The 26,538-nt window shown below is 41.9% G+C and overlaps 2 protein-coding genes across 8 annotated transcripts in view; one reads left to right on the forward strand and one right to left on the reverse strand.

The window, feature by feature from the left end:
- Positions 1 to 103: 103 nt before the first annotated feature.
- Positions 104 to 19,686, reverse strand: mkrn2 (makorin, ring finger protein, 2). The gene is made up of 8 exons (XM_010874331.5): positions 19,565 to 19,686; positions 18,867 to 18,995; positions 18,320 to 18,507; positions 8,941 to 9,278; positions 8,406 to 8,620; positions 6,525 to 6,635; positions 1,348 to 1,492; positions 104 to 872 (listed from the first exon to the last, which is right to left on the reverse strand). The coding sequence occupies exons 1-8, from the start codon at positions 19,588 to 19,590 to the stop codon at positions 714 to 716; spliced, it is 1,311 nt and encodes a 436-aa protein (XP_010872633.2). The 5' UTR covers positions 19,591 to 19,686; the 3' UTR covers positions 104 to 713.
- The window catches only part of LOC105013067 (MKRN2 opposite strand protein), an 8,772-nt gene continuing 1,891 nt past the window's right edge, over positions 19,658 to 26,538 (forward strand). Inside the window, exons 1-8 of one of the 7 annotated variants that reach the window (XM_034286742.1) lie at positions 19,676 to 19,769; positions 19,868 to 20,147; positions 20,287 to 20,333; positions 20,441 to 20,609; positions 24,460 to 24,540; positions 24,634 to 24,770; positions 25,447 to 25,496; positions 25,616 to 25,784. In XM_034286742.1, coding sequence (XP_034142633.1) covers positions 24,652 to 24,770; positions 25,447 to 25,496; positions 25,616 to 25,784 — 338 coding nt within the window. In that variant the 5' untranslated portion in view covers positions 19,676 to 19,769; positions 19,868 to 20,147; positions 20,287 to 20,333; ... (1 more) ...; positions 24,460 to 24,540; positions 24,634 to 24,651. Of the gene's footprint in view, positions 19,770 to 19,867; positions 20,148 to 20,286; positions 20,334 to 20,440; positions 20,610 to 23,233; positions 24,339 to 24,459; positions 24,589 to 24,633; positions 24,771 to 25,446; positions 25,497 to 25,615; positions 25,785 to 26,538 lie in introns of those variants that run through there. The other 6 variants (XM_034286740.1, XM_034286744.1, XM_034286746.1 and 3 more) reach the window with 6 other exon arrangements.

The raw sequence follows: 26,538 nt of genomic DNA on the forward strand, positions 1-26,538 counted from the left end.
CTAGCAGTTTCTCCGTTCTCCTCAGAACTTTCAAAGCTTCAAGACATCTTTCCATTCCCCAGATCAATACCTCCACACAATCTCAGAAGTCCACAAAGAATTCTTTAGACTTTATGACTGGGTTTTTGTTCTGACATCCACTGTGAAGTGTGGGACCTTAAATAGACAAGACATGTGACTTCCTACAACATGTCTAATCAATTTCATTTGTTTCAGGTTGACTCCAACCTAGTTCTAGAAATGTTACAAGGATGATCAAGGGACACATGATACATCAGAGCTCAATCTGGACATGAGAAATTGCAGTTCTTCATTTTCAATGAATTGGCACCTTTCTAAAATGTCATTATGTCAAAAAATATTTTACCAACTATAAATTAAGTTTAACACAACAAAATGTGGAGGAAGTGAAGGGGTCTGAATATTTTCTAATGACACTGTAAAGCAGCTTTCTATAAGTGAACTGTTACAGCTTTGTACATATTAACTAGGTTTTTATCCCCACACCAATGTACCACAAGTAAAAATATCATTTAAAAAAGCCTCAAACCATCCACATGAAAGGCTTACTAGTGAGTACATTTTATTGTCCAGTGTATGTATGCATGTTTGGATGTATGAAGGTATGATATGAGCCATTGGTCAGAGTGTTGGGCTGGGACAGGGTTAGGCCTGGGAAACAGGTACTGTAGTTTGGGCCCCTGGTAAAGAGCTCAGGGCTGGGCAGAAACCCCGCTGCTCTCCTCCCCTCCTGGGCCAGACATCTGCATAAATAGCTCCCTCAGTTCGCTGACCTCGTCGTCCTGCGGCTGGGCAACACCACGCTGCTCCCGTTCTTCGATGAAGTCCCACAGACGCACAGAGTTCAGGAACTACAACACACGTCAGATAATTACCATCAAATTCACTCAATGTACCGGGCTAGGAATATAAATTCATAGTGTGTGAAGAGTACACTTAACTACGAACAGTCCATGGTATTAAATAATGTAGAATGTATTAGGTCATGGGTGTCTGCAACTCAGAAGGTGACTGTTGACAAGATGTTTACAACCAATGGACATCTGGCAACAAGTCTTGATAATCTAAATGAAACTATTGTTGTCTCAATAGGCCCAAAGAAAATGGTAATTGGAAACCACTGTAGCAATTACGACAGGCTATTGTACTGTAACTACTGTAGCAGTGTCATTATCTACAGATTAGCGATTGTAGCGATGACAGCCTGATCAGATTAATGACAGTAGCGGTGACAGCCTGATCAGATTAATGACAGTAGCGATGACAGCCTGATCAGATTAATGAGAGTAGCGATGACAGCCTGATCAGAACAGATTAAGGTCTTACCCTCACATTCCCCTCACAGCCCAGCTGCTTGCGGGGTTTGTCCGGCTCGGCCCGCGTCCCATCGGGGTAAGCATGCATGTAGAAACACTTGGCTCCAAAAGGACAGGTTCCCCGACCCTGGTCAAAGTATTTACAATGCTTCTTACTATGGGACAGGAAGAAGCAGAGAATAGGAATTAGCTGGTATTCCCAATGTGGTTACATGGAAAGATACACACTTGCTTTTCCGACCACCATCTAAGTTGGAGCCTTGACTGACGAGGGCGGGGTTCCCCATGGGTGATGTATACCGATCAGACATAGTATGACCACCTGCCTAATATTGTGTAGGTCCCCCTTTTGACGCTAAAACAGCCCTGACCCGTAGAGTCATGGACTCCACTAGACCTCTGAAGGTGTGCTGTGGTATCTGGCACAAGGACGTTAGCAGCAGATCCTTTAAGTCCTGTAAGTTGCTAGGTGGGTGGATTTGTTTGTCCAGCATATCCCACAGATACTCAATTGGATTGAGATCTGGGGAATTTGGAGGCCAATTCAACACCTTGAACTGGATATTGTGTTCCTTAAACCATTCTTGCTTCGTGGCAGTGCGCATTATCCTGTTGAAGAGGCCAATGCCGTCAGGAAATACTGTTGCAATGAAAGGGTGCACATGGTCTGCAACAATGCTTAGGTAGGTGGTACATGTCAAAGTAACATCCACATGAATGGCAGGACCCAAAGTTTCCCAGCAGAACATTGCCCAAAGCATCACATTGCCTCTGCCGGCTTGCTTCCTTCCCATAGTGCATCCTGGTGCCATGTGTTCTCCAGGTAAGCGACACACGCACCCAGCCATCCACGTGACGTAAAAGGAAAAGTGATTAATCAGACCAGGCCACATTGTAGGCGCTTTCGGCAGTGAACAAGGGTCAGCATGGGCTCCCTGACTGGTCTGCAGCTATGCAGCCCCATACGCAACAAACTATGATGGATTGTGTTCTGACACCTTTCTATCAGAACCACCATTAACTTTTTCAGCGATTTGAGCTACAGTAGCTCATCTGTTGGATAGGACCACACGGGCCAGTCAACAGTTCACCTTTTATCCTTCCTTGGACCACTTTTGATAGGTACTGACCACTGCAGACCAGGAACACCCCACAAGGGCTGCAGTTTGAGATCAGGAGATTACCAGTGTTATTCACTTCACCTGTCAGTTGTCAATGTTATGGCTGATGTATATTCCATAGCATCACTCAGTGAGGTGTTGCCAGCAGGGATTTCCTGATCTCATCACAGTCTAGCAAATCTCACACTCTTTAGTCTTGCAGATTTAGGTGTAAGTGTCTGGGAAGGACATTGTCCAATGTCGTGTGAAGTATAATGATTAGCCAAAACATTAAGACTACTCACAAGTGAAGCAAATAACGCTGATAATCTAACAAGGGCACATGTCAAGGGCTGGGGAATATCAGATGGTAAGGGAACAGTTTCTTCTGGGAAACCTTGGGTCTGGGCATTCATGTGTCACCTACCTAAACATTGTTGCAGACCAGCTACACACCTTCATAACAATGGTATTCCCTGTTGGTAGTGGCCTCTTTTCAGCAGGATAATGCGCCCTGCCACACTGCACACATTGTTCTGGAATAAGTTGAGGAACATAATGAAGAGTTCAAGATGTTGCCCTGGCCTCCAAATTCCCCAGATCTCAATCCGAATAAACATCTGTGGGATGTGCTGGACCAATCCATGGAGGCACCCACCACGCAACTCACAGGACTGGAAAGATCTGCTGCTAATGTCTTGGTGCCAGATACCACAGGATACCTTCAGGGGTCTTGTAAAGTCCATGCCTTGGCGGGTCGGCGTTGTTTTGGCATGCCCCCAGAAGACCAACCACATTAGGCAGGTGGTCATTGTTTTGCCTCATCAGTGTACGTAGGGTGGTTTAGAGTTGTGCTCAAAAGTATGCATACCCTAGGAGAATTGGTAATATATGTACCTTCGTACAGAAAAACACTAGTGAGCAGGCAAAACACGCCTTATTTTTTATGGGATTTACATTCTACTGTAGGTCATAACAGAATGGCACAATCATAAAACAAAACATGGTCAGGGCTTCGACTGGGCCACTCCAGAACACTGAACTTTTAGTTTTTAAGCCACTAGAGTGTGGCTTTGGCAGTATGTTTTGGATCATCGCTCTGTTTAAAAATGAATATTTTTCCAAGTCCCAGGTCTTTGGCAGACTTCAGCAGGTACTCTTTCATGAGTTCTCTGTGGTTTGCGGCATCGATTTTGCCCTCCCTTCACAATCTTTCCAGGTCCTGACACAGAGAAGCAGCCCCACAGCATGATGCGGCTACCGCCATGCTTCACGGTAGGGATGTTGTTCTCAGGATGATGTGCGGTAGTGCATAACATTGAGGTCAAAAATATGTATTTTGTTTCCATCAAACTCATGAAACTCTAGATGAGATTTGATGTGAGTTGTTTTGTTTTTGCCCCATTCTCATGAAGGATGTAATAATAACAACCCTGGCTATTATTACAGTATGCAGTGTTTCCTCAGCTGTGCGAGACCACAACAACCTTAGAGTTGCCATAGGCCTCTTGGTGGATACTCTGTTTTTGTGGATGGCTATACTTAACAGATTCAGCTATGTTTTATTCTCTCCATTTCTTAATAATGATGTGCTCCAGGGGACATTCAATGACTAGGAAATTCTTATATACTTCTTCTGATTGCTACTTTGAAGAACCTCATTCCAGATTTGGTGTTACGCTGCTATATTATTGTGCTGGGGGATATGAGGGATGTACAACTAACTTTTCTCAGTTTCCTCCAGTTTTACATTTTAGAAGGAGATGAGGTCCTGGTCCACACCTGCGGATTACCTGGTTTGGGGGGCCCGTTGCTGTCCCTGTCCACCTGGTCATACTTCTGACCTAGTCTAAATTCAAATAGACTCTGGATTTAGCCCAGATAAATGTATTTATTATTCCAATTGGACTCTTAATATCTCACCCGGCACAGCCAGAAGAGGACTGGTCACCCCTCTGAGCCTGGGTCCTCTCTAGGTTTCTTCCTAAAATTCGACCTTAGGGAGTTTTTCCTAGCCACTGAAATTCAACACTACTGTTGTTTGCTCCTTGGGGTTTAAGGCCGGGTGTCTCTGTAAAGCACTTTGTGACAACTGCTGTTGTAAAAAGGGCTTTATAAATAAATTTGATTGATTGATTTGCTTTTAAATGTTCCTTCATCATCATAGTGTAGTTATTTATAGGAATTGTATTAACCAACCAGATGATTAACTTGAAATTCTGTGAAAGACCTAAGTTGTACAAACCCGATTCCAAAAAAGTTGGGACACTGTACAATTGTGAATAAAAACAGAATGCAATGATGTGGAAGTTTCAAATTTCAATATGTTATTCAGAATACAACAGATGACATATCAAATGTTTAAACTGAGAAAATGTATCACTTTAAGGGAAAAATAGGTTTATTTTAAATTTCATGGCATCAACACATAAAAAATGTTGGGACAAGGCCATGTTTACCACTGTGTGGCATTCCCTCTTCTTTTTAATAACAGACTGCAAACGTCTGGGGACTGAGTAGACAAGTTGCTCAAGTTTATGAATAGGAATGTTGTCCCATTCTTGTCTAATACAGGCTTCTAGTTGCTCAACTTTTTGAGGTCTTCTTTGTCGCACCTTCCTCTTTAAGATGCGCCAAACGTTTTCTATGGGTGAAATATCTGGACTGCAGGCTGGCCATTTCAGTACCCGGATCCTTCTTCTATGCAGCCATGACATTGTAATTGATGCAGTATGTGGTCTGGCATTGTCATGTTGGAAAATGCAAGGTCTTCCCTGAAAGAGACAACGTCTGGATGGGAGCATATGTTGTTCTAGAACTTGGATATAACTGTCAGCATTGATGGTGCCTTTCCAGATGTGTAGGCTGCCCATGCCACACGCACTCATGCAACCACATTCCATCAGAGATGCAGGCTTCTGAACTGAGCGCTGATAACAACTTGGGTTGTCCTCGTCCTCTTTAGTCCGGATGACATGGCATCCCAGTTTTCCAAAATAAACTTCAAATTTTGATTTGTCTGACCACAGAACACTTTTCCACTTTGCCACAGTCCATTTTAAATGATCCTTGGTCCAGAGAAAACGCCTGCGCTTCTAACCTGTTAAGATACGGCTTATTTTTTGAACTATAGAGTTTAAGCCGGCAACAGCGAATGGCACGGTGGATTGTGTTCACCGACAATGTTTTCTGGAAGTATTCCTGAGCCCATGTTGTGATTTCCATTACAGTATCATTCCTGTATGTGATGCAGTGCCGTCTGAGGGCCCAAAGATCACAAGCATCCAGTATGGTTTTCCGGCCTTGACCCTTACGCACAGAGATTGTTCCAGATTCTCAGAATCTTTGGATGATATTATGCACTGTAGATGATCTTAACTTCAAACTCTTTGCAATTTTTCTCTGAGAAACTCCTTTCTGGTATTGCTCCACTATTATTTGCCGCAGCATTGGGGGAATTGGTGATCCTCTGCCCATCTTGACTTCTGAGAGACACTGCCACTCTGAGAGGCTCTTTTTATACCCGATCATGTTGCCAATTGACATAAGTTGCAAATTGGTCCTCCAGCTGTTCCCTATCTGTACATTTAACTTTTCCGGCCTCTTATTGCTACCTGTCCCAACTTTTTTGGAATGTGTAGCTCTCATGAAATCCAAAATGAGCCAATATTTGGCATGACATTACAAAATGTCTCACTTTCAACATTCGATATGTTATCTATATTCTATTGTGAATTAAATATAAGTTTGATATTTGTAAATTATTCCATTCCTTTTTTACTCACAATTTGTACGATGTCCCAACTTTTTTGGAATCTGGTTTGTACATAGGTGGACACCATTCAACAAATTACGAGACTTCGAAAAACAATTGGTTGCACCACAACTCATTCAGGTGTCAAAGCAAAGGGAGTGAATACTTACCAAATCAATTATTTTCTGTTTAATATTTGTAATTAATTTAGAACAGAGTTTATTTTCCACTGACATTATGGACTATTTTCGTGATGTTCTGTAGCAAAAACTACCCATTCTGATGTAATTTTGTGAATACTGTCTGTAGGGTGTGGTGAGGGTTAGAATGTACCTGACTCCAAACTTGAACTCTTCGATCAGTCGGTTCTTCTCATCCTGGTCTTCCACCCAGTAAACACTGGGAATTACAAACTCAGACACCACTCTGCACTCCGGACAGGACCTACACAGTCAGCCACAGACAGGCATCTTTGTCATAATGTTGGTACAGCAGGTGCCTCACGTTGTCACAGTTACCTGATTTACAGAGTTTTCCAGTTGTATCATCTAGTAAAAATCATTTATTTTGCACTTTGTGACAACTGCTGATGTGAAAAGGGCTTTATAAATAAATGTAATTCATTGATTGGGCTTCTCCATTCAAACTGTGGGCACAAGGTAGACATTAAGAATGTGACCTGTTTCTAACTTAAACATTGAGGAGGATGTTTGATACTGTGAAAGACGTGACCTAATCAAAGTTTGTACAGGTTATATATATATATATATATATATATATATATATATATATTTTTTTTTTTTTTTTAAAGCTGTCTGTTATGAAATTCTCAGTAAAGCCTTTCCTTATTGGAATTTTGGTTGAAATCCAGCACTTCATATAGAGCATTTCTGACCCAGAAAATGCTCTGACCCTATTAATGTTTGATATTGAGGAGGACGAGGGTAGTGTGGTCAGTTTTCTAACTGATATTGAGGAGGACGAGGGTAGTGTGGTCAGTTTTCTAACTGATATTGAGGAGGAGGAGGAGGACGAGGGTAGTGTGGTCAGTTTTCTAACTGATATTGAGGAGGAGGAGGACGAGGGTAGTGTGGTCAGTTTTCTAACTGATATTGAGGAGGAGGAGGGTAGTGTGGTCAGTTTTCTAACTGATATTGAGGAGGAGGAGGACGAGGGTAGTGTGGTCAGTTTTCTAACTGATATTGAGGAGGAGGAGGAGGACGAGGGTAGTGTGGTCAGTTTTCTAACTGATATTGAGGAGGAGGACGAGGGTAGTGTGGTCAGTTTTCTAACTGATATTGAGGAGGAGGAGGGTAGTGTGGTCAGTTTTCTAACTGATATTGAGGAGGAGGAGGACGAGGGTAGTGTGGTCAGTTTTCTAACTGATATTGAGGAGGAGGAGGAGGACGAGGGTAGTGTGGTCAGTTTTCTAACTGATATTGAGGAGGAGGAGGAGGACGAGGGTAGTGTGGTCAGTTTTCTAACTGATATTGAGGAGGAGGAGGAGGACGAGGGTAGTGTGGTCAGTTTTCTAACTGATATTGAGGAGGAGGAGGGTAGTGTGGTCAGTTTTCTAACTGATATTGAGGAGGAGGAGGGTAGTGTGGTCAGTTTTCTAACTGATATTGAGGAGGAGGAGGAGGAGGGTAGTGTGGTCAGTTTTCTAACTGATATTGAGGAGGAGGAGGGTAGTGTGGTCAGTTTTCTAACTGATATTGAGGAGGAGGAGGGTAGTGTGGTCAGTTTTCTAACTGATATTGAGGAGGAGGAGGGTAGTGTGGTCAGTTTTCTAACTGATATTGAGGAGGAGGAGGGTAGTGTGGTCAGTTTTCTAACTGATATTGAGGAGGAGGAGGAGGACGAGGGTAGTGTGGTCAGTTTTCTAACTGATATTGAGGAGGAGGAGGAGGACGAGGGTAGTGTGGTCAGTTTTCTAACTGATATTGAGGAGGAGGAGGGTAGTGTGGTCAGTTTTCTAACTGATATTGAGGAGGAGGGGAATGTGGTCAGTTTCAAATTAATACTAAGGATGATGTTTTAATAGTTTTTGTAATTAAGTATTTAATTAGATAATTCAATTAAATGGACAGCTGGTCTCAGAACTTTATCAGTATAATACTTGATGACAAAATCTATAAAAGAAGATGTAATCTTTAAACACACAGACTGGATAGAGATACTTGTGGTCCTTTTTGAATTGTACCATCTACTCACTTGATGATCTTGTTTTCAAACTCCTTAGCACAGCGCCACTGGCGGATGCAGGAGAGGCAGTAAGTGTGGCAGCAGGATGAGAGAATCCCAAAGCGTCGCTCAGAGGCTGCAGCTTTCTCATACACCACCTCCATGCAGATGGCACACACCTTCTCCTGGCTGTTCTGCACTGCGAACGCCTTCTCCATGTCTGCTTCAAAAGCCAACATACACATCTGGCAAAGAGAATGTTAAATGCCTGTTAATGTAAAAATAACTTGTTCCTTTAATAGAACATGTAGGCCTAGTGAATGTCTGCCATAGTCCACTATAAAATACAGTTTTCCCAACATACAGGCCAACTTCATGATTAGTGTAGTGACAGTAGACTGGCCTAGCATATGATTAGTGTAGTGACAGTAGACTGGCCTAGCATATGATTAGTGTAGTGACAGTAGACTGGCCTAGCATATGATTAGTGTAGTTACATCAGAAATTATGGAATGTTATGAGAGTATAGTGGTGATGGTAAGGAACATAACCGTAGTTACAGTACCTTCTCGTGAGCTCTCCTCTGCTCTGGGTCTTGTGGGTGGAGCACCTGCAGACGGCAGATGTCACACTGATCACCATGGAGATAGGGACATGTGTTTCCATAGTGACACTGTCCTGCAGCAGCGTAGGGGCAGAGCTGTGGCCCCCTAGGGCCCGGGAGGGGGACAGGATAGGGGCTGGCATTGGCCGAACACTCCAGACCAGTCCGGATGGCGTCAAGGTAGGAGTGAGGCACCTTGGCATGACCACTGTCGTCCCGGTACTCTGGCCAACACTCTGTCTCTGACACGGCCGGGCCGTCGCCACTGTAGGACATCATTCTGCTGTCACAACCCAGGGCTGGAAAACACACCACGAGACAGATGATGTCTCAAACTTTGGATTGTCTTACAAATACTTCGCTAGGATGGGTTGTCGGATACCTGTCAGTTGCTGAGGTGCAGGAGTCAGAGCTAACGTAGAAACAGAAGTAGAAATACTTCCTAACATAAAACCAATGTCACATTTCGAAACAGAATTATATTTTAATATACTATTTATAATTTATCAATATGAGAAATAGTCAGGGTAGGGTTGGGCAATATGACCAAACACTCATTAAGGTATTAGCGATTCTAGACTGTTAAGAGATCAAATATCATAATGCGCTAAATGAATAAAACTAAAATGTGCTTTTTAAACAGGTAACACTACCGATTTCAAAGTACAGCCTATGTCTAAAGATTGTAGTCATATATACTCATTTACTGCATTTGCCAATAGTTAGACAAACTTTCTTAATCCTTAAGCGATACATTCTCCTGTAGCAGGTAAGTTAGCAGGTACCAAGCTTGAAGTTAAAACGCTTCCAACTCCAGAAAATGTCATGATGTTTTTGGTCTCTTCTTCACCAACACTTTCAACAGGTTCACATCATTTTAGAGTAGATTTTAATAGTGCTTTACAGAGACACCCGGCCCTAAACCCCAAGGAGCAAACAACAGTAGTGTTGAATTTCAGTGGCTAGGGAAAACTCCCTAAGAAGGTCTAATTTTAGGAAGAAACCTAGAGAGGACCCAGGCTCAGAGGGGTGACCAGTCCTCTTCTGGCTGTGCCGGGTGAGATATTAAGAGTCCAATTGGAATAATAAATACATTTCTCTGGGCTAAATCCAGAGTCTATTTGATTTTAGACTAGGTCAGAAATATGACCAGGTGGATAAGTACAGGGACAGCAACGGGCCCCCCAAACCAGGTAATCCGCAGGTGTGGACCAGGACCTCATCTCTTCCTAAAATGTAAAACTGGAGGAGACTGAGAAAAGTTAGTAGTGCATTCCTCATATCCCCCAGCACAATAATATAGCAGCGTAACACCTTGGAACTGAGACGGGGGGTCCGGTGACACTGTGGCCCTACCCGGGGGAGGCCCGGACAGGGCCCAAGAGGCAGGAAATCAATCCAACCACATTGCCAGGCATCAACCAAAGGGACACCCACCAACTGCAACCCCCCTGAATGAAGTCCCCCTCAAGGGTTGAGAAAGTTAACCAGATGGGGGAGGACAACGTGACTTGTGTCAAGCCCAGGACATGTGATAGAACAGAGGGGTGTTTCATTGACAAGGCAGATGGGCAACAACTTACCACACCCCTTTTCTATGTGATATATACTGTTGAATGAGCTATATTGAGTTAGAGACTCCTCAGACGATTATGTTTGTAGGCGGTTGACGCGTCTCTCTCATTTGCAAATGACTAATAAACTGTTAGTATGTGCCAAGAGTATTTCGTCTCTGTACTTCCTTCTTAAAGAGTTCTGATCGATAAAATTACCATCACAGCAACCTCAAAGAGGGTGAGCCTACTTTCTGATCCAGAGAGCAATGATGTGTGAAATGTAATGAATGTGTTTCTTTAGTGAAAAAATTTAAAGGTATTAGACAGACCATCAGAACTACACAGTCTAACAAGGACTCTGTACCGTCACCATGACCACCAAAACAAATTGGTTATGTCGCAATTTAATACAATGGATCAAAAATCCATAGGAGAAACAGTTCGACATCTTAAAGCTTCCACAGGTTGTCTCGACACACTGCCAACAGATGTTTGTAATAATTTTTTAACTCTATAAAAATCTACTGCAAAGATCTACTGCAATCAAGCATTTTCCCAATGTCTCTAAAAACAGCTGCCATTAAGCCCCTATTAAAAAAACAAACACTGGACAACACTGAACAACTATAGACCTGTATCAAATCTCCCTTTTATAGCCAAGATCATTGAGAAGGTTGTCTTCAAACAACTCAGCAATTTTGTGAAATCAAGCAGTCACCTTAGACAAATTTCAGTCAGGCTTCCGACCTTACCAAAATTGTCTACAATTAAACATTATTGTGTTTGGCAACAAAAATAAAAGAACAAGTATTAGTAAAGAGCTGGATTCTGTGTTGTGTGTGTATGTTATATTTCCATATAGCAGGATTATAGTTCCATATTGCATAACAGGATAGTTGCTCAATGCCTGAAAGCACAGCCTTCTAAAATGATCAGAATTGTGTCAAAACCTCAGTGACCAAGAATTGATGGCAGGGCAGCCAATCAGAAACCACTTGTATTCAAAGCCAACACGCATAAGCTGCATGGAGCACCAAACCTGGGTCCCAGAGCAATGGATAATTGTTAAACAGTCATCTGTTAAACATGGTGGTGGGTGGGGGGGGGGTCTATAATGGTATGGGCAGTCAATTGATAAAAATGGTGGGGGATCTGTAATGATATGGGCAGTCAACTGTTAAACATGGTGGGGGATCTGTAATGCTATGGGCAGTCAACTGTTAAACATGGTGGGGGATCTATAATGGTATGGGCAGTCAATTGATAAACATGGTGGGGGATCTGTAATGCTATGGGCAGTCAACTGTTAAACATTGTGGGGGATCTATAATGGTATGGGCAGTCAACTGTTAAACATGGTGGGGGATCTGTAATGGTATGGGCAGTCAACTGTTAAACATGGTGGGGGATCTGTAATGATATGGGCAGTCAACTGTTAAACATGGTGGGTGATCTCTAATGGTATGGGCAGTCAATTGATAAACATGGTGGGGGATCTCTAATGGTATGGGCAGACATCTCAGGGGAGTCATTGGGTCTGATGATTGCTCGACATGGTCATATAACGGCCAAGAAATAAGGCCATTTTACAGGACGGAGTGCACCCTATGGTGCAAACACTGTTGACCCAGGATGTTCCAGCATGATAATGCCCCTATACACAGCTAAACAAATTCACAAGTGGATACCTACCAATCACCAGATCTAAAAAATAATTTCACCTTAATGGAAGTTCACTCCTGTCTGAAGTTTTCCAATGACCATCTGGATGATACAGAGGAAGAATGGGAGAAGGTCATGTGGTCTAAAGAAACAAGAATAGGGCTTTTTGGTCTAAACTCCACTTGCCGTGATTGGAGGAAGAAGAAGGATGAGTACAACCCCAAGAACACCATCCCAACCGTGAAGCATGGAGGTGGTAACATCATTCTTTGGGGATGCTTTTCTGCAAAGGGGACAGGACGACTGCACCGTATTGAAGGGAGGATGGATGGGGCCATGTATCGCAAGATCTTGGCCAACAACCTCCTTCCCTCAGTAAGAGCATTGAAGATGGATCGTGGCTGGGTCTTCCAGCATGACGACCCGAAACACACAGCCAGGGCAACTAAGGAGTGGCTTTGTAAGAAGCATCTCAAGGTCCTGGAGTGGCCTAGCCAGTCTCCAGACCTGAACCCAATAGAAAGTCCATATTGCCCAGCGACAGCCCTGAAACCTGAAGGATCTGGAAAAGGTCTGTCTGAAAGAGTGGGCCAAAATCACTGCTGCAGTGTGTGCAAACCTGGTCAAGATCTACAGGAAACGTATGATCTCTGTAATTGCAAACAAAGGTTTCTGCACCAAATCGTTCTGCTTTTCTGATGTATCAAATACTTATGTCATGCAATAAAATGCAAATTAATTACTTAATCATACAATGTGATTTTCTGGATTTTTGTTTTAGATTCCGTCTCACACAGTTGAAGTGTACCAATGATAAAAAATACAGACTTCTACATGTTTTATAAGTGGGAAAACCTGCATAATCGGCAGTGTATCAAATACTTGTTCTCCCCACTGTATTTACAACACATAGGAATATGGATCACCCAGACACCTGCTCCAATTTTTTTGTAAAGTGTGATATCACAGATAATATTACTGTATATCCCATTCATATAATAAAGGCTTGGAAAAAAATTGAGTGATGTAAGCTAAACTGTCTAAGTATGAGCAATTTGGTTTGTTTGCATGCTTAACCTGCTTACACCCTAGCTAATGTTGCTAACATTGGTCAATGGTGAATTGGCCTACAGAACACCAGCTTCGTGGTTCATTTATTGTTACTATTATTTTCAACAGCATAATGGATTTTGCCAATGTGTGATGAACAGTGGACAAAACCTTGCCTGAAACAAGCACTGCAGAGACAAGCCTTCCGGATGATTTCATCATTAGTCCAGTCAGTCTGTTTAAGGGCTTGCAATCATAAACATCTGCTTTTAGCTTCAAAGGGGGGCTTCCAAAAGAGTATTCTATAAAAATAAAGGCCATCTTATTTGCATTCCTATTCTGACATAACACAACAAATGTTTTTCTTTAGTCCGATGATTTCCTAACACTTGTTCCCACAGTTACCACCAAACTTCAGTGACGTAACCGTGACGTCCACTCCAAATTGGTCTATAGAGCATTACGCAAATCCGAGGGCAGTGCTAACATGAACCCCCACCACCTGGTGGAAGAATGTCAAAATAACACCCCAACAGCAAAACTGGGTTTAAAAAACACATTCCAGTCACAGTCCCCTTACCCAGAGTATGTCTTTCAGGCACATAGTCATTATTTTAAAACAATCCAATATTCAGCCCTGTCTCAGTCAATAATTAGCGCTATTAGCATTGTACAAATTTAAATGGAAAAAGTACATACTCCTAACAAAGCTGCCTGCAAGCGGAAAATGACTCAAAAACACTCCAAACTAAGACAAGTGGTGTTGTTTACCTCAAAGAGCATTCCTCAAAATAAAGTTTTAATTTTCACGTTATAATTCTCATATCAAATAAACAGGTACTTCCTGTGTTTACCGGTTCACAATTTTATCAGTCCATGCATTCGTTCAAGTTAATATTCGCTAGCTAGATAGTTACATATTTGATCTTAAAAAATTACCTCAGACAATGAAATTGTATTTGCTTAAACACACACACAGAAGACAGAGCCTTACTTGTTGTAACAATTTAAACACAGATGACGAATTGACCGAATAGAAGCTTGAACAGCAGCTAAGGGGGGCAATGGTGAACACTAATTCCCAACCCTTGCCCAGAATATCCAGAGGCACTTTGCAGGCTACTAATTAGAGCTCTTCTCCGGTCAACATTTTTGTATTATAAATTTTTTATTATAATATTTTGACATACTGGATTTCTGATTTCCATGAGCTGTAAGCCATAATCATCAAGACAAACAAAAAACAACTTGAAATGTTTCACTTTGTGTAACGAATCTAGAATATATGAAGGTATCAATTCTCTCTATATTAATTATGGGGGGGGGACGACTTTTCCACATTATAAATTGTTTTTGAGATCCATCTGTAGTTTGAAGTGTTTTGGAGTAGTGATCCGCTTGCAATGGAAATATTTCCATTCATGAATTGGGATGATGCTAATAACGCTAATTACAGACTGGGACAGAGCTGAACAATGGATGGTTGAAAAAAATTACTATGGGCCTTCTGGAATATATATTTTTTCATTAACTTTGAGAAAAATATGAATTGAGAGTGCGTGGTAGGTAAATATTTTAGCAAAATACATGAAAAGTAAATGAAAAGTATTTTCGATCATTTATTTATTCAGCTCGGACAGAAAGTAACAGCGCACAGAAGTGCAGTGACTAGTTGTTGTCTGGAAATAGGGTCTTTCCATTTGATTGATGGACTTATTCGATCAATGGCATTGGTTGTAGAAATGCAAATGTAACTGGCCAATAGGAGAAGACCCACACCTCTCTCACTTGCGGAATTAATTTTCACTTACCAACCGTGAAATACAGAACTTGTAAACACGTCAAAATTCCATAGAATGATCCGCACGTGCATTTTAGCCACACAGCAAGAAATGTTACAGTAAATGATCTTGTTAAAATGTATAAATTAAACTTGAACAGCAATCAAGTTTGTCAAATATAGCTTGCAAGAACGAACTAAATGTATGAACTTGCGAAATGTATTTACAGACTTGAGCAGTCTTGTGAACACAGGTCTCAATATACCACCACAAATTGTGTGATACAAGTGCATAGAGTTAAGACATGATTAATATTCACTAGGTAATGACATTATTTTAAATGAATGAGAACATCAGTACACTGAAAAACGTAGCACATGTATTTGACAATGTTGATTGTTTTTCACTGCAGGAAATTATTCAAATAACAGCATAACAAGTAAAAACATTTACCTTGGAGATCATGAAGGAAATATATTTATACATAAAAAAACCAATAAGAAATGTATCAATCAATATTATTTCCCTATTTAATTCCTTGTTCATTCATTTCTGTATTTAATTTGCATAAACATTTTTCTGTATGTATTTCCGTATTCTTTTATTTCTGTATTTATTTATCAGTATTTCCTTGTCCTCAAGCTAATGAGAGGGCGGGACTAACAGTCAGACGTAGCAATCAAGCCCAGAGGAGCAAATAGAATCAGACTGTGAAGACGATGAGTGATGTTTTTCATCTTTTGTGCTTAACCTCGAATATGTAGATCTATACTTGTTGGATAGATCCAAATCACACCACTGAAATTATGGAACACTTCTTTAGGTCTCCCCTCATTGGACAGGCCAGCAAAGACGCGCTGTCCCTAGTAGCCTATTTACTTTGCAAAAATGACGTTGTGCTTTTTCCGAAAACTCCTATAGGTTTTTCAATACCATATTCAAGTCACCTATGCACAAACGATGCATGTGCTTAAACTAGGAATAGTGATTGGCAACATGGGAACACGCCAAGGATCTAAAATTAGACTGAAGATGGTGAGTGCCATGTGTGGCTCTGGCCTGGATTGCTATGTCTGACTGTTAGTGTCGCCCCCTCATTAGCTTAAGGACAAGGAAATACAGAAATAAAATACGGAAATAAAATACAGGAATAAAAAAAAATATATACTGAAATATAATATTATAGAAATGAATATAAAAATAAATACAAAAATGAATGATCAAAGAATTAAATGAATAGGGAAATAATATTTGTATGTATAAATATATGTATTGATACATTTAGTTATAGTTTCGGCAGGTTTGGTCCTCCATAGGAGTTAGTGTTATATTCCAGAGACTCACGAGACTATCCTGTGAGACTCGCTGTGTCCGTTAACAGTTGAAAATGCACAGTGGATAGCTGACAATAAAGTGAATGCGACTATTTTAATGTGATTTGGTTTGCCATTTGGATCTTATCATGTTACGTCCTAAACTGTATCGATAAGACAGTCACAAAAGTTTTACCAGCACAAACGGAGCACAAATGATTGAGCCTATTTTGACCCAATTTCGAGCATGTTGGGGGGCTAGTGACATCATCTATAATTAAACTGCTAATATTTACAACACCATAACAGCATAAACAAAACTTGTAATGGCACAAACGAAGCACAAACAAACAAGAATATTTAGGGAGAATTTGGAGCATGTTGGGGGGCTGAGTGGCCTCAGAATATTAAATACTATGATTTTTTTTTTTTAAATGTATGATAGCAGCACATAGGAAAAATTTAACAGGACATTTTTTTGAGCCGATTTGGAGCATTTTGGGGGCCTGGTGAGGTCATCACCTAAAATGAAATGTCTAATATATAAATCACAGCAGCAGCTCAAACTAAACTTTTAAAACATGACTATTTTAGGTGAATTTGGAGAATGTTGGGAAGCTGAGTGCCTCCTCTGGGTAGGGAATGAGGCGTTACCCCAAGTAAAGGAGTTCAAGTATCTCAGGGTCTTGTTTGCGAGTGAGGGGACAATGGAGCGGGAGATTGGCTGGAGAATCGGAGCAGCGGGCCGGTATTGAATTCACTTTACCGCACCGTTATGACGAAAAAAAGAGAGCGGAGCCGGAAGGCAAAGCTCTCGATATACCGGTCAATTTTCGTTCCTACCCTCACCTATGGTCATGACCAAAAGAACTAGATCGCAAGTACAAGTGGCTGAAATGGGTTTTCTCAGAAGGGTGGCTGGCTTCTCCTTTAGAGATAAAGTGAGAAGCTCAGTCATCCGTGAGGAACTCTGAGTAGAGCTGCTGCTCCATTGCATCGAAAGGAGCCAGTTGAGGTAGTTTGGGCATCTGGTAAGGATGCCCCCAGGACGTCTCCCTAGGGAGGTGTTCCAGGCACGTCCAGCTGGGAGGAGACCTCGGGGTAGGCCCAGGACTAGGAGGAGAGATTATATTTTGACATTGGCCTTGGAACGCCTCGGGATCCCCCAGTCAGAGTTGGCAAATATGGCTCAGGAAAGGGACATTCTGCTGCCCCCGTGACCTCCGCTGAACATTTTGAGCATGTAACTGAATACACAATTGCTGATGCTCCAGATTCTCAGCTAGTCTAAAGGAGGACAGTTTTAATGCTTTTTTAATCAGAATAAACGTTTTCAGCAATGATAACATAGGCTTAATTGCAAAAGGTTTTTCTAATGAGCAATTAGCCTTTTGAACGGATAAACTTGGATCAGCAAACACAACATGCCATTGGAACGCAGGACAAAAGGTTGCTGATAATGGGCAACTATACGCCTATGCAGATATTCCATAAAGAATGTAAAAGAAATCAGCCATTTCCAACTACAACAGTCATTTACAGCATTAACAATGTCTACACTGTATTTATGATACATTTGATGTGCTTTTCTTTCAGAAATAACTACATTTCTAAATGACCCCAAACGGTAGTGTATAAGCATAGATTTGAGAATGGATTTTTGTATTGTCAAATAGAATCATCGTCTATTCCCATCCCTAGAGCCCACCCTTTCACTCAGGCAGTCACTGATCACTAATCACATTAGCACTGACATTATACATTGGTACCAAGCATTTCTACTGGCCCTCAACACCAGCAGCAGGGGTTCCTACTGGCCCTCAACACCAGCAGCAGGGGTTCCTACTGGCCCTCAACACCAGCAGCAGGGGTTCCTACTGGCCCTCAACACCAGCAGCAGGGGATCCTACTGTACCTATATCTCTTAGCATCAGGGGTTTCAGTTATACCCCAAAAACACCACAGGTTTCAACTATACCTCTATCTCTTAGCACCAGGGGCTTCTTTCCACCATGTTGCCTGGTTGGGGGTGCAGAAGGGCCTGGAGTAGCAGGGACTGACACACCAGGGGGAATGAAGGCCCCGGCAGTAATGGGGTTTCTGTTAGGGAGATCCATGGGCACACCTCTGCCTCCTCCCCCTCCAGCCGGCTTGATGTGGTCATACCTAGAACACAGAGCCATGCAGACAATTATAGCAACAGGTATAACATGATTTTTTTCCTGTATTTACCTATATACAATGTCATTGGAAATTAATCAGACCAATTCAAATGTTGATGTGTTATAAACTTAATTTATAATTTATTACAATTAAAGGAACTAAAAATATTTGAAACATTAACTGCAGAATGTCTTCTGACTGTTTACGCTTGCATTTATGCTAATAATACAGTAAACATTTCACATAAGGCCCATTGTCTATCAGTCAGATCTACCAGTCCAACAATATATTCAACTAGTGGTCTATCAGTCTCCCTGGTCTTTATGTATATTAGTCCAGCCAACCAGTATGTTGAATCTTACCTGCAGCGGTCTCCGTACGCGCAGACACCTCTCTGGTAGAACTTACAGATAGTTGAAGGTTTACTGGTATTAAGATCATGAGAAAACATACACCTATTCCCCTCTCGGCAGACACCATGGAGAAAATACCTGTACATAGCAACAAAAGAAGCCTGCAGAATTAGCAAACTATAAGCGAACTGTTGGCTTGATATCTTGCTGACTGCTACATATCGATGATGGATGTAACACAAAATGTGATGCAGTCTTATGCTTGTACTGTAGCTAGTTCCAAACAGTTACATTAACGACCAGTTACTGGTTTCCAACAGAAACTCACTGAAATAATATATACTTGCTGATGGCTGTCATTGTCATTCATACCAGTCTTGCTAGCAGCAAAGCTAGCATAGCTAGTTAGTTACCGGGAGCTTCACTTTGAAATGCCAACTGGCAAAGGGCACCAGTGTTTCGTGTAAACTGTCATTTAAAGCAACACAATAGCATGTTTTCACAATGATGATGCCCGTGAGCATCCTCCCAGCTAACTTTTGCCAGGTAGTCAACGTTAGCTAGTTAGCAATGCCAGGAAAGAGACTAGCTAGTTACAAGGTTACATTAGCTAGCTAAGAAGCTAATATTAGCTAAAATGTAAGAATTACATGTCACACACACCAAGTGGTAAAACAAATGTTAAACATTGAAAATTGGACTTGTACCTGCAGGTGACTTGCTTCGTGCTCATTTTTGTTGCTCAATAACATTGGCACAACGGTATTTATGTTCCCGTTGTCAACGTTTGAGTGCAAGCCGAAACTCCCGCCTATGAATCCCCAGATTCATTAAACTCAAGGTTCCGAGCTAAACGAGGGGAATGTTCCGGATAGGTACACAAAAGGTATGTGTCTCTTAATCATACGACAGGTATGTTAAAAAATATATAATTATATTTAAGAATAAATATAATTTATAATTCAGAAAATAAAAGTAACTTCTTAAAGCGTTCAAATTATTTCCTATAGTTTTGTCGAAAACATCTGTGTTCCTCATATCCTGCATTTCCCGGATGAGCCAGATGGACTTCACTATCTTGAAGTTTAATCACTGTGGAAAGACAATCTACACATTTGACAAAAATAGACTACAAGCAGAAAACACTGAACGAAAATGTCCAATCTGTCAGGAGCATATGAGATTCAGTCTTCTCGAGGCACCTATCATAGTTCCTAGTCCGTTTAGTAATGGACACAAGGTTCCGTGTGCCTTCCTCATTGGATCCTCGCTGGGACCGGCATTCCTCAGGTATAATCATTTTCTGATATTGTATTTGTATTGTCATTTATGTTTTGCCACAGTGAATGTTAAAAGGTAACTCATTTTAAATGTGTTTTTTCCTTTTCATGGTTCTTTCTGACCGGACTGGTATTGACATCTGACATAGTGAACTGCAAGACTCAGAGATGCATGTTGGAGTTACTAACTCCCAAGGTGCCCTCAGATTAGTTTATTTTACATCTAGGTGAAATCTCAAACAGTGACTACCTAACTAACCAGGTGAATACCTAACTACTTAAAATGTTGGTTTGTGTGTTCAGGTGTGGTCTACAGCTACACTTCTTCAGGCGTCCAGAAAGAGAAACAGGGTTGGGAACAGTGCCTCTGTGTCCCCCTGGTGGCACCTGGGACTGGCAGTGACAGCTTTGGGACACTGTGGGACAACAAGCTGGAACAGTTCTCCCTATTGCCCATCTGGTCGCCAAACAGGTGAATATTATACCAAGAAATAGTTTGTGTTCTCCATTATATGACCAGGTAAGTCTGCTAAGAACAGTATAGCAACTTGGGAGAAAATATGGTTAACTGTCTTGCTCAGAACAACTGGGTATTGGCTTAGGGATTAGAACCAGATAACTTTTTTTTACTGGCCCAACACTTTTTATCAGTAACACTGATGGGTGAGTAACACTGATACACCCATCAGCCATAACATTATGACCACTGACAGGTGAAGTGAATAACAATGATAATCCTGTTATCATGGCACCTGTCAGTGGGTGGGATATTTTAGGCAGCAAGTGAACATTCTGTCCTCACATTTACATGTTAGAAGCAGAAAAATGGGCAAGTGTAAGGATCTGAGCGACTTTAAAAAGGACCAAATTATGATGGCTAGAGAACTGAGTCAGAGCATCTCCAAAACTGCAGCCCTTGTGGGGTGTTCCCGGTCTGCAGTGGTCAGTACCTATCAAAAGTGGTCCAAGGAAGGAAAAGCAGTGAACCGTCAACAGGGTCATGGGTGGCCAAGGCTCATTGATTCACGTGGGGAGCGAATGCTGGCCCATGTGGTCCGATCCAACAGTTGTGCTACTGGAGCTCAAATTGATGAAAAAGTTAATGCTGGTACTGACAGAAAGGTGTCAGAACACACAGTGCATCGCAGTTTGTTGCGTATGGGGCTGCATAGCCACAGACCAGTCAGGGTGCCCATGCTGACCCCTGTACTACTGAAAGCGCCTACAATGTGCATGTGAGCATCAGAGCTGGACCACGAAGCAATGAAAGAAGGTGGCCTGGTCTGATGAATCACATTTTCTTTTACATCACGTGGATGGCTGGGTGCGTGTGCGTCGCATACCTGGAGAACACATGGCACCAGGATGCACTATGGGAAGGAGGCAAGCCAGCAGAGGCAGTGTGATGCTTTGGGCAATGTTCTGCTAGGAAAAATTGGGTCCTGTAGCATGTTGCATGTTTTCACAAAGATGTTGCCTTAAATTTAACGGTATTCCCTGATGGCATTGGCCTCTTTCAGCAGGATAATGCGCTCTGCCACAAAGCAAAAATGGTTCAGGAATGGTCTGAGGAACACAAGTTCAAGGTATTGACATGGCTTCCAAATTCCCCAGATCTCAATCCAATCAAGCATCTGTGGGATGTGCTGGACAAACAAGTCCGATCCATGGAGCCCCCACCTAGCAACTTACAGGGCTTGAAGGATCTGCTGCTAACGTCTTGGTGCCAGATACCACAACAAACCTTCAGAGGTCTAGTGGAGTCCATGCCTTGACAGGTCAGGGCTGTTTCGGCGGCAAAAGTGGGACCTACACAATATTAGGCAGGTGGTCATAATGTTATGGCTGATCGGTGTGTAAGGGGTTTATAAAAGGTTTTTACCAATTTGTAAACTGAGGAGTTTATGGGAAGACTGATCTTACCATAACAGATCAAGACCATCAGACTTAGTACAATAGTCAAGACCATCAGGCAAAACACGTCTTGTATTTCTTATGGGATTCACATTCAACTGTAGGTCATAGCAGAATTGCTATGAATTGCACAAGTATTTTCTGATAATTTGCTGCATTTATCTTGCCATACATTTTCAGTGGGGATGGTATTCTGTTCACTATGGGCCTTGTTGACCCCTCTCCAAACACAGCGCTTGTGACCATAAATCTCTATTTTGGTCTCGTTACTCCAAATTACAGTGTGCCAGAGGCAAGGTGTTGTCGGGCCTATTGTAACTGGCCTTTTTTGCGGTTTGGGCTCAGTAAAGGCTTCGTTCTGGCAACTCAACCATGCAGCTCATTTTTGTTCAAATATCATCGTATTGTGTTGCTTGAAACAACCACACACTTTTTCCAGAGCAGCCTGTATTTATCCTGAGGTTATCTGTGGGTTTTTCTTTGTATCCCAAACAATTCTTCTGGCAGTTTTGGTTGAAATCTTTCTTGGTCTACCTGACCTTGGCTTGGTATCAAGAGATCCCTGAATTTTCCACTTCTTAATAAGTGATTGAACAGTACTGACTGGGTTTTGCAAGGCTTTGTATATCTTTTGATATCCTTTTCCATCTTTATAAAGTTCCATTATCTTGTTACACAGGTCTTTTGACAGTTCTTTTCTGCTCAGTATCTAGCCTGCTCAGTGCATCCACGTAAGCGCTAACAAACACATTGACTATTTATACACAGACACTAATTGCAAGTTAAAAAGCCACAGGTGTGGGGAATTGCCATTTTCACCTGTGTGTCACCTTGTGTGTCTGTAACAAGCCCAAATATTCAAGGTTATGTAAAATTTTGATCAGGGCCATTTGGGTGATTTCTGTTACCATTATGATTTGAAAAGGAGCCAAACAGCTTTATGATAATAAATGTCTTCATATGATCACTATCCTTATATAAAATATAGTTTTTTGCATAATGGCATTGATATTTTCAAAATCAATGCCAAAATATTTCAAACTAATGAGCACAACTGTATAATAGTCAAGACCATCAGACTTAGTATAATAGTCTTGATTGTTGATTCTCTAACTCTGATCTTAAAATAAAACCTGAACATGCTTATTTTGTTTGATACTAATAATGCTCTGTATTCCCTAGATTTGAAGAAGAGAGGGAGTTTGGTTCATGTTGTTATGGCTTTGCCTTGTCCTTACTAAACCAGCTGAGGAGATCAGAGAGCAGAGAACTAATAAGTAGGGAGGACTTCACACAGCAACATGTCCTGCCAGTTGTGAAGATGGCTTCCAAATACATCACAGCCTACCAAGAGATTTATCTACATGGATTCTACACTGCTCATTAATAACATGCCTGTTTTTAAGGATGAAGGATCTTGTGAAGCCCTGGAATTAGTAATAATTTGATAATATCAAGGTATTGTTATTGGTCAGCACAGATGAATCATCTGATGACATTAAGGCATTGTTGTTGGTCAGCACAGATTAATCATGATGTTTTTATGCTTTTTAATGGCTAAAGCAATGTGTAGTTATCAGGGTAATATGCAGCTTGAATGGAGTGCAATGTGGGTGTTTCCCAAGAACCAGCAACAAGGTTATGTCTAATCTGAAGGAAATAAGCTATCAATAATTGTCCACCCAACACCACACTGTGTTATTGACAACCACTTGTGTAATTTGAGCTTGACTGATTGTTAGTTTAATGCTATTTGCCATCAGAGTGGCGTTCAGCTGGCTTTAGGTTACGGATTAAAGTAATGTGAGACCAACAGGACCCTTCAGGTTGAGCATCCTCTTGGTTATTACCTTTTTTTTTTCTGACTGTGCTTTTCTATTCTAAACTCCCAGAGTCTCAAACTTCTAGATTCTAAGTATGGGCCAACCTTCTAGAAATATAAATTGTTGATATAATTCATACAAAAATGTAAGCACTCAAAAGTATGCATCTGTTCAATGACAAAATAAATCCTGCAATAATAAAATAATTAAGGTCATGAGAAATATTTCCACCACAAGGCACAATTCTGGGCTAACCAGCGTTTCCATTCTTCAAATAATTGTAGACTCTAAACTGGGATTCTACAGATAGTTAATTTGCAGATTCTTTACCAAAGATGATATCTATGATCTTTACACTGAGCCAATAGTTAAAGTTTGTTAAAGGACAGCTGATGCTGTTCAGAGGGGCATGGGGACAGGACATGTCTACTGATCAGATGAGTTAGGGGCAGGCAGGTAGCTGCTGTAGAACCAGGACATCTGCAACCTGATAGGCCCCAGATGGTCAGTAGGAAATTAGGCTCTGTAAGTTGAGCGAGCATCACAGAGCAGAAAGGTTACATTACGTTGCCCTACTGTTCCCAGGGTGTCAGTATGCAACCAGACAACCACCTGGCTTCACTTGCCTAGCTGTGAGGAGTCTACTCTGTCTCCACTAGCCCAGCTGTGAGGAGTCTATTTTGTGTCTCCATGGACAGCAAGAACGTGATTAAGGTCAGCCACTGTCAAAAAGACATCTTCTGTTTCTTTGTTCCGAAGGAATGCCCAGAGTGTGGCATGAGCATTAGGGGGTGTCGGCTGGAAGAGGCACCTATCAGTATCCCAAACCCTTTTTCTAACGGACACAAGACTCCATGCTGCTTCCTGGTTGCACCTGCTGAGGAAAACACCCACAGGTAATTCAGTATGCAAACCTAATGCAGTTGTGATGAACAGCATGCAAACCTAATGCAGGTGTGATGAACAGCATGCAGACCTAATGCAGGTGTGATGAACAGCATGCAGACCTAATGCAGGTGTGATGAACAGCATGCAGACCTAATGCAGGTGTGATGAACAGCATGCAGACATAATGAAGGTGTGATGAACAGCATGCTGACATCATGCAGGTGTGATGAACAGCATGCAGACCTAATGCAGGTGTGATGAACAGCATGCAGACCTAATGCAGGTGTGATGAACAGCATGCAGACATAATGAAGGTGTGATGAACAGCATGCTGACATAATGCAGGTGTGATGAACAGCATGCAGACCTAATGCAGGTGTGATGAACAGCATGCAGCCCTAATGCAGGTGTGATGAACAGCATGCAGCCCTAATGCAGGTGTGATGAACAGCATGCAGACCTAATGCAGGTGTGATGAACAGCATGCAGACCTAATGCAGGTGTGATGAACAGCATGCAGACCTAATGCAGGTGTGATGAACAGCATGCAGACCTAATGCAGGTTTGATGAACAGCATGCAGACCTAATGCAGGTGTGATGAACAGCATGCAGACCTAATGCAGGTGTGATGAACAGCATGTTGACACGCTGTTAATGGAGATGTAAACTTTTGTGTTGTTTAGGGAGTTTGATGGAGGGACAGACCTACACACTGGCATCACCGACACTAATGGTAGGTTATGTTTTCATTCCTACAAATTACAGACAAAAGCCAGACTATTTGATAATATATTTGCATACTAAAATTGTATAAGATTCGCTTAATTCTGCCTGTTTGTTTGGTCATCCTAGGGGTGGTGTTCAACTACACAAAGACAGGGGTCCGGCGAGATCAGCGTGGATGGGAGAGGTGCATCAGTGTCCCCCTTGTTCAACCAGACATGTTCAACCTCCTCAACCAGTGGGACCAATACCTCCACAAGTTCTCAGGCGCTGAATTGTGGGACCCAGCTTACAAAAAGTATGGGACCCAGAGTAAGCCGCACATACACTCACCTAAAGGATTATTAGGAACACCATACTAATACTGTGTTTGACCCCCTTTCGCCTTCAGAACTGCCTTAATTCTACTTGGCATTGATTCAACAAGGTGCTGAAAGCATTCTTTAGAAATGTTGGCTCATATTGATAGGATAGCATCTTGCAGTTGGAGATTTGTGGGATGCACATCCAGGGCACGAAGCTCCTGTTCCACCACATCCCAAAGATGCTCTAATGGGTTGAGATCTGGTGACTGTGGGGGCCATTTCAGTACAGTGAACTCATTCTCATGTTCAAGAAACCAATTTGAAATGATTCAAGCTTTGTGACATGGTGCATTATCCTGCTGGAAGTAGCCATCAGAGGATGGGTACATGGTGGTCATAAAGGGATGGACATGGTCAGAAACAATGCTCAGGTAGGCCGTGGCATTTAAACAATGCCCAATTGGTACTAAGGGGCCTAAAGTGTGCCAAGAAAACATCCCCCACACCATTACACCACCACAACCAGCCTGAACAGTGGTAACAAGGCATGATGGATCCATGTTCTCATTCTGTTTACGCCAAATTCTGACTCTACCATCTGAATGTCTCAACAGAAATCGAGACTCATCAGACCAGGCAACATTCTTCCAGTCTTCAACTGTCCAATTTTGGTGAGCTCGTGCAAATTGTAGCCTCTTTTTCCTATTTGTAGCGGAGATGATTGGTACCCGGTGGGGTCTTCTGCTG

This window comes from Esox lucius, chromosome 2 (genome assembly GCF_011004845.1).
Source record: "Esox lucius isolate fEsoLuc1 chromosome 2, fEsoLuc1.pri, whole genome shotgun sequence".
NCBI lineage: Eukaryota > Metazoa > Chordata > Actinopteri > Esociformes > Esocidae > Esox > Esox lucius.

Coding starts and splice junctions, on each gene's coding strand:
- mkrn2 (XM_010874331.5), bottom strand. CDS start 19,590: ATGAGCACGAAGCAAGTCACCTGCAG. Junction 18,508..18,866: donor GCGTACGGAGACCGCTGCAG/GTAAGATTCAAC, acceptor TCTGTGTTCTAG/GTATGACCACATCAAGCCGG. Junction 1,493..6,524: donor GAGTTCAAGTTTGGAGTCAG/GTACATTCTAAC, acceptor CCTGTCCCATAG/TAAGAAGCATTGTAAATACT.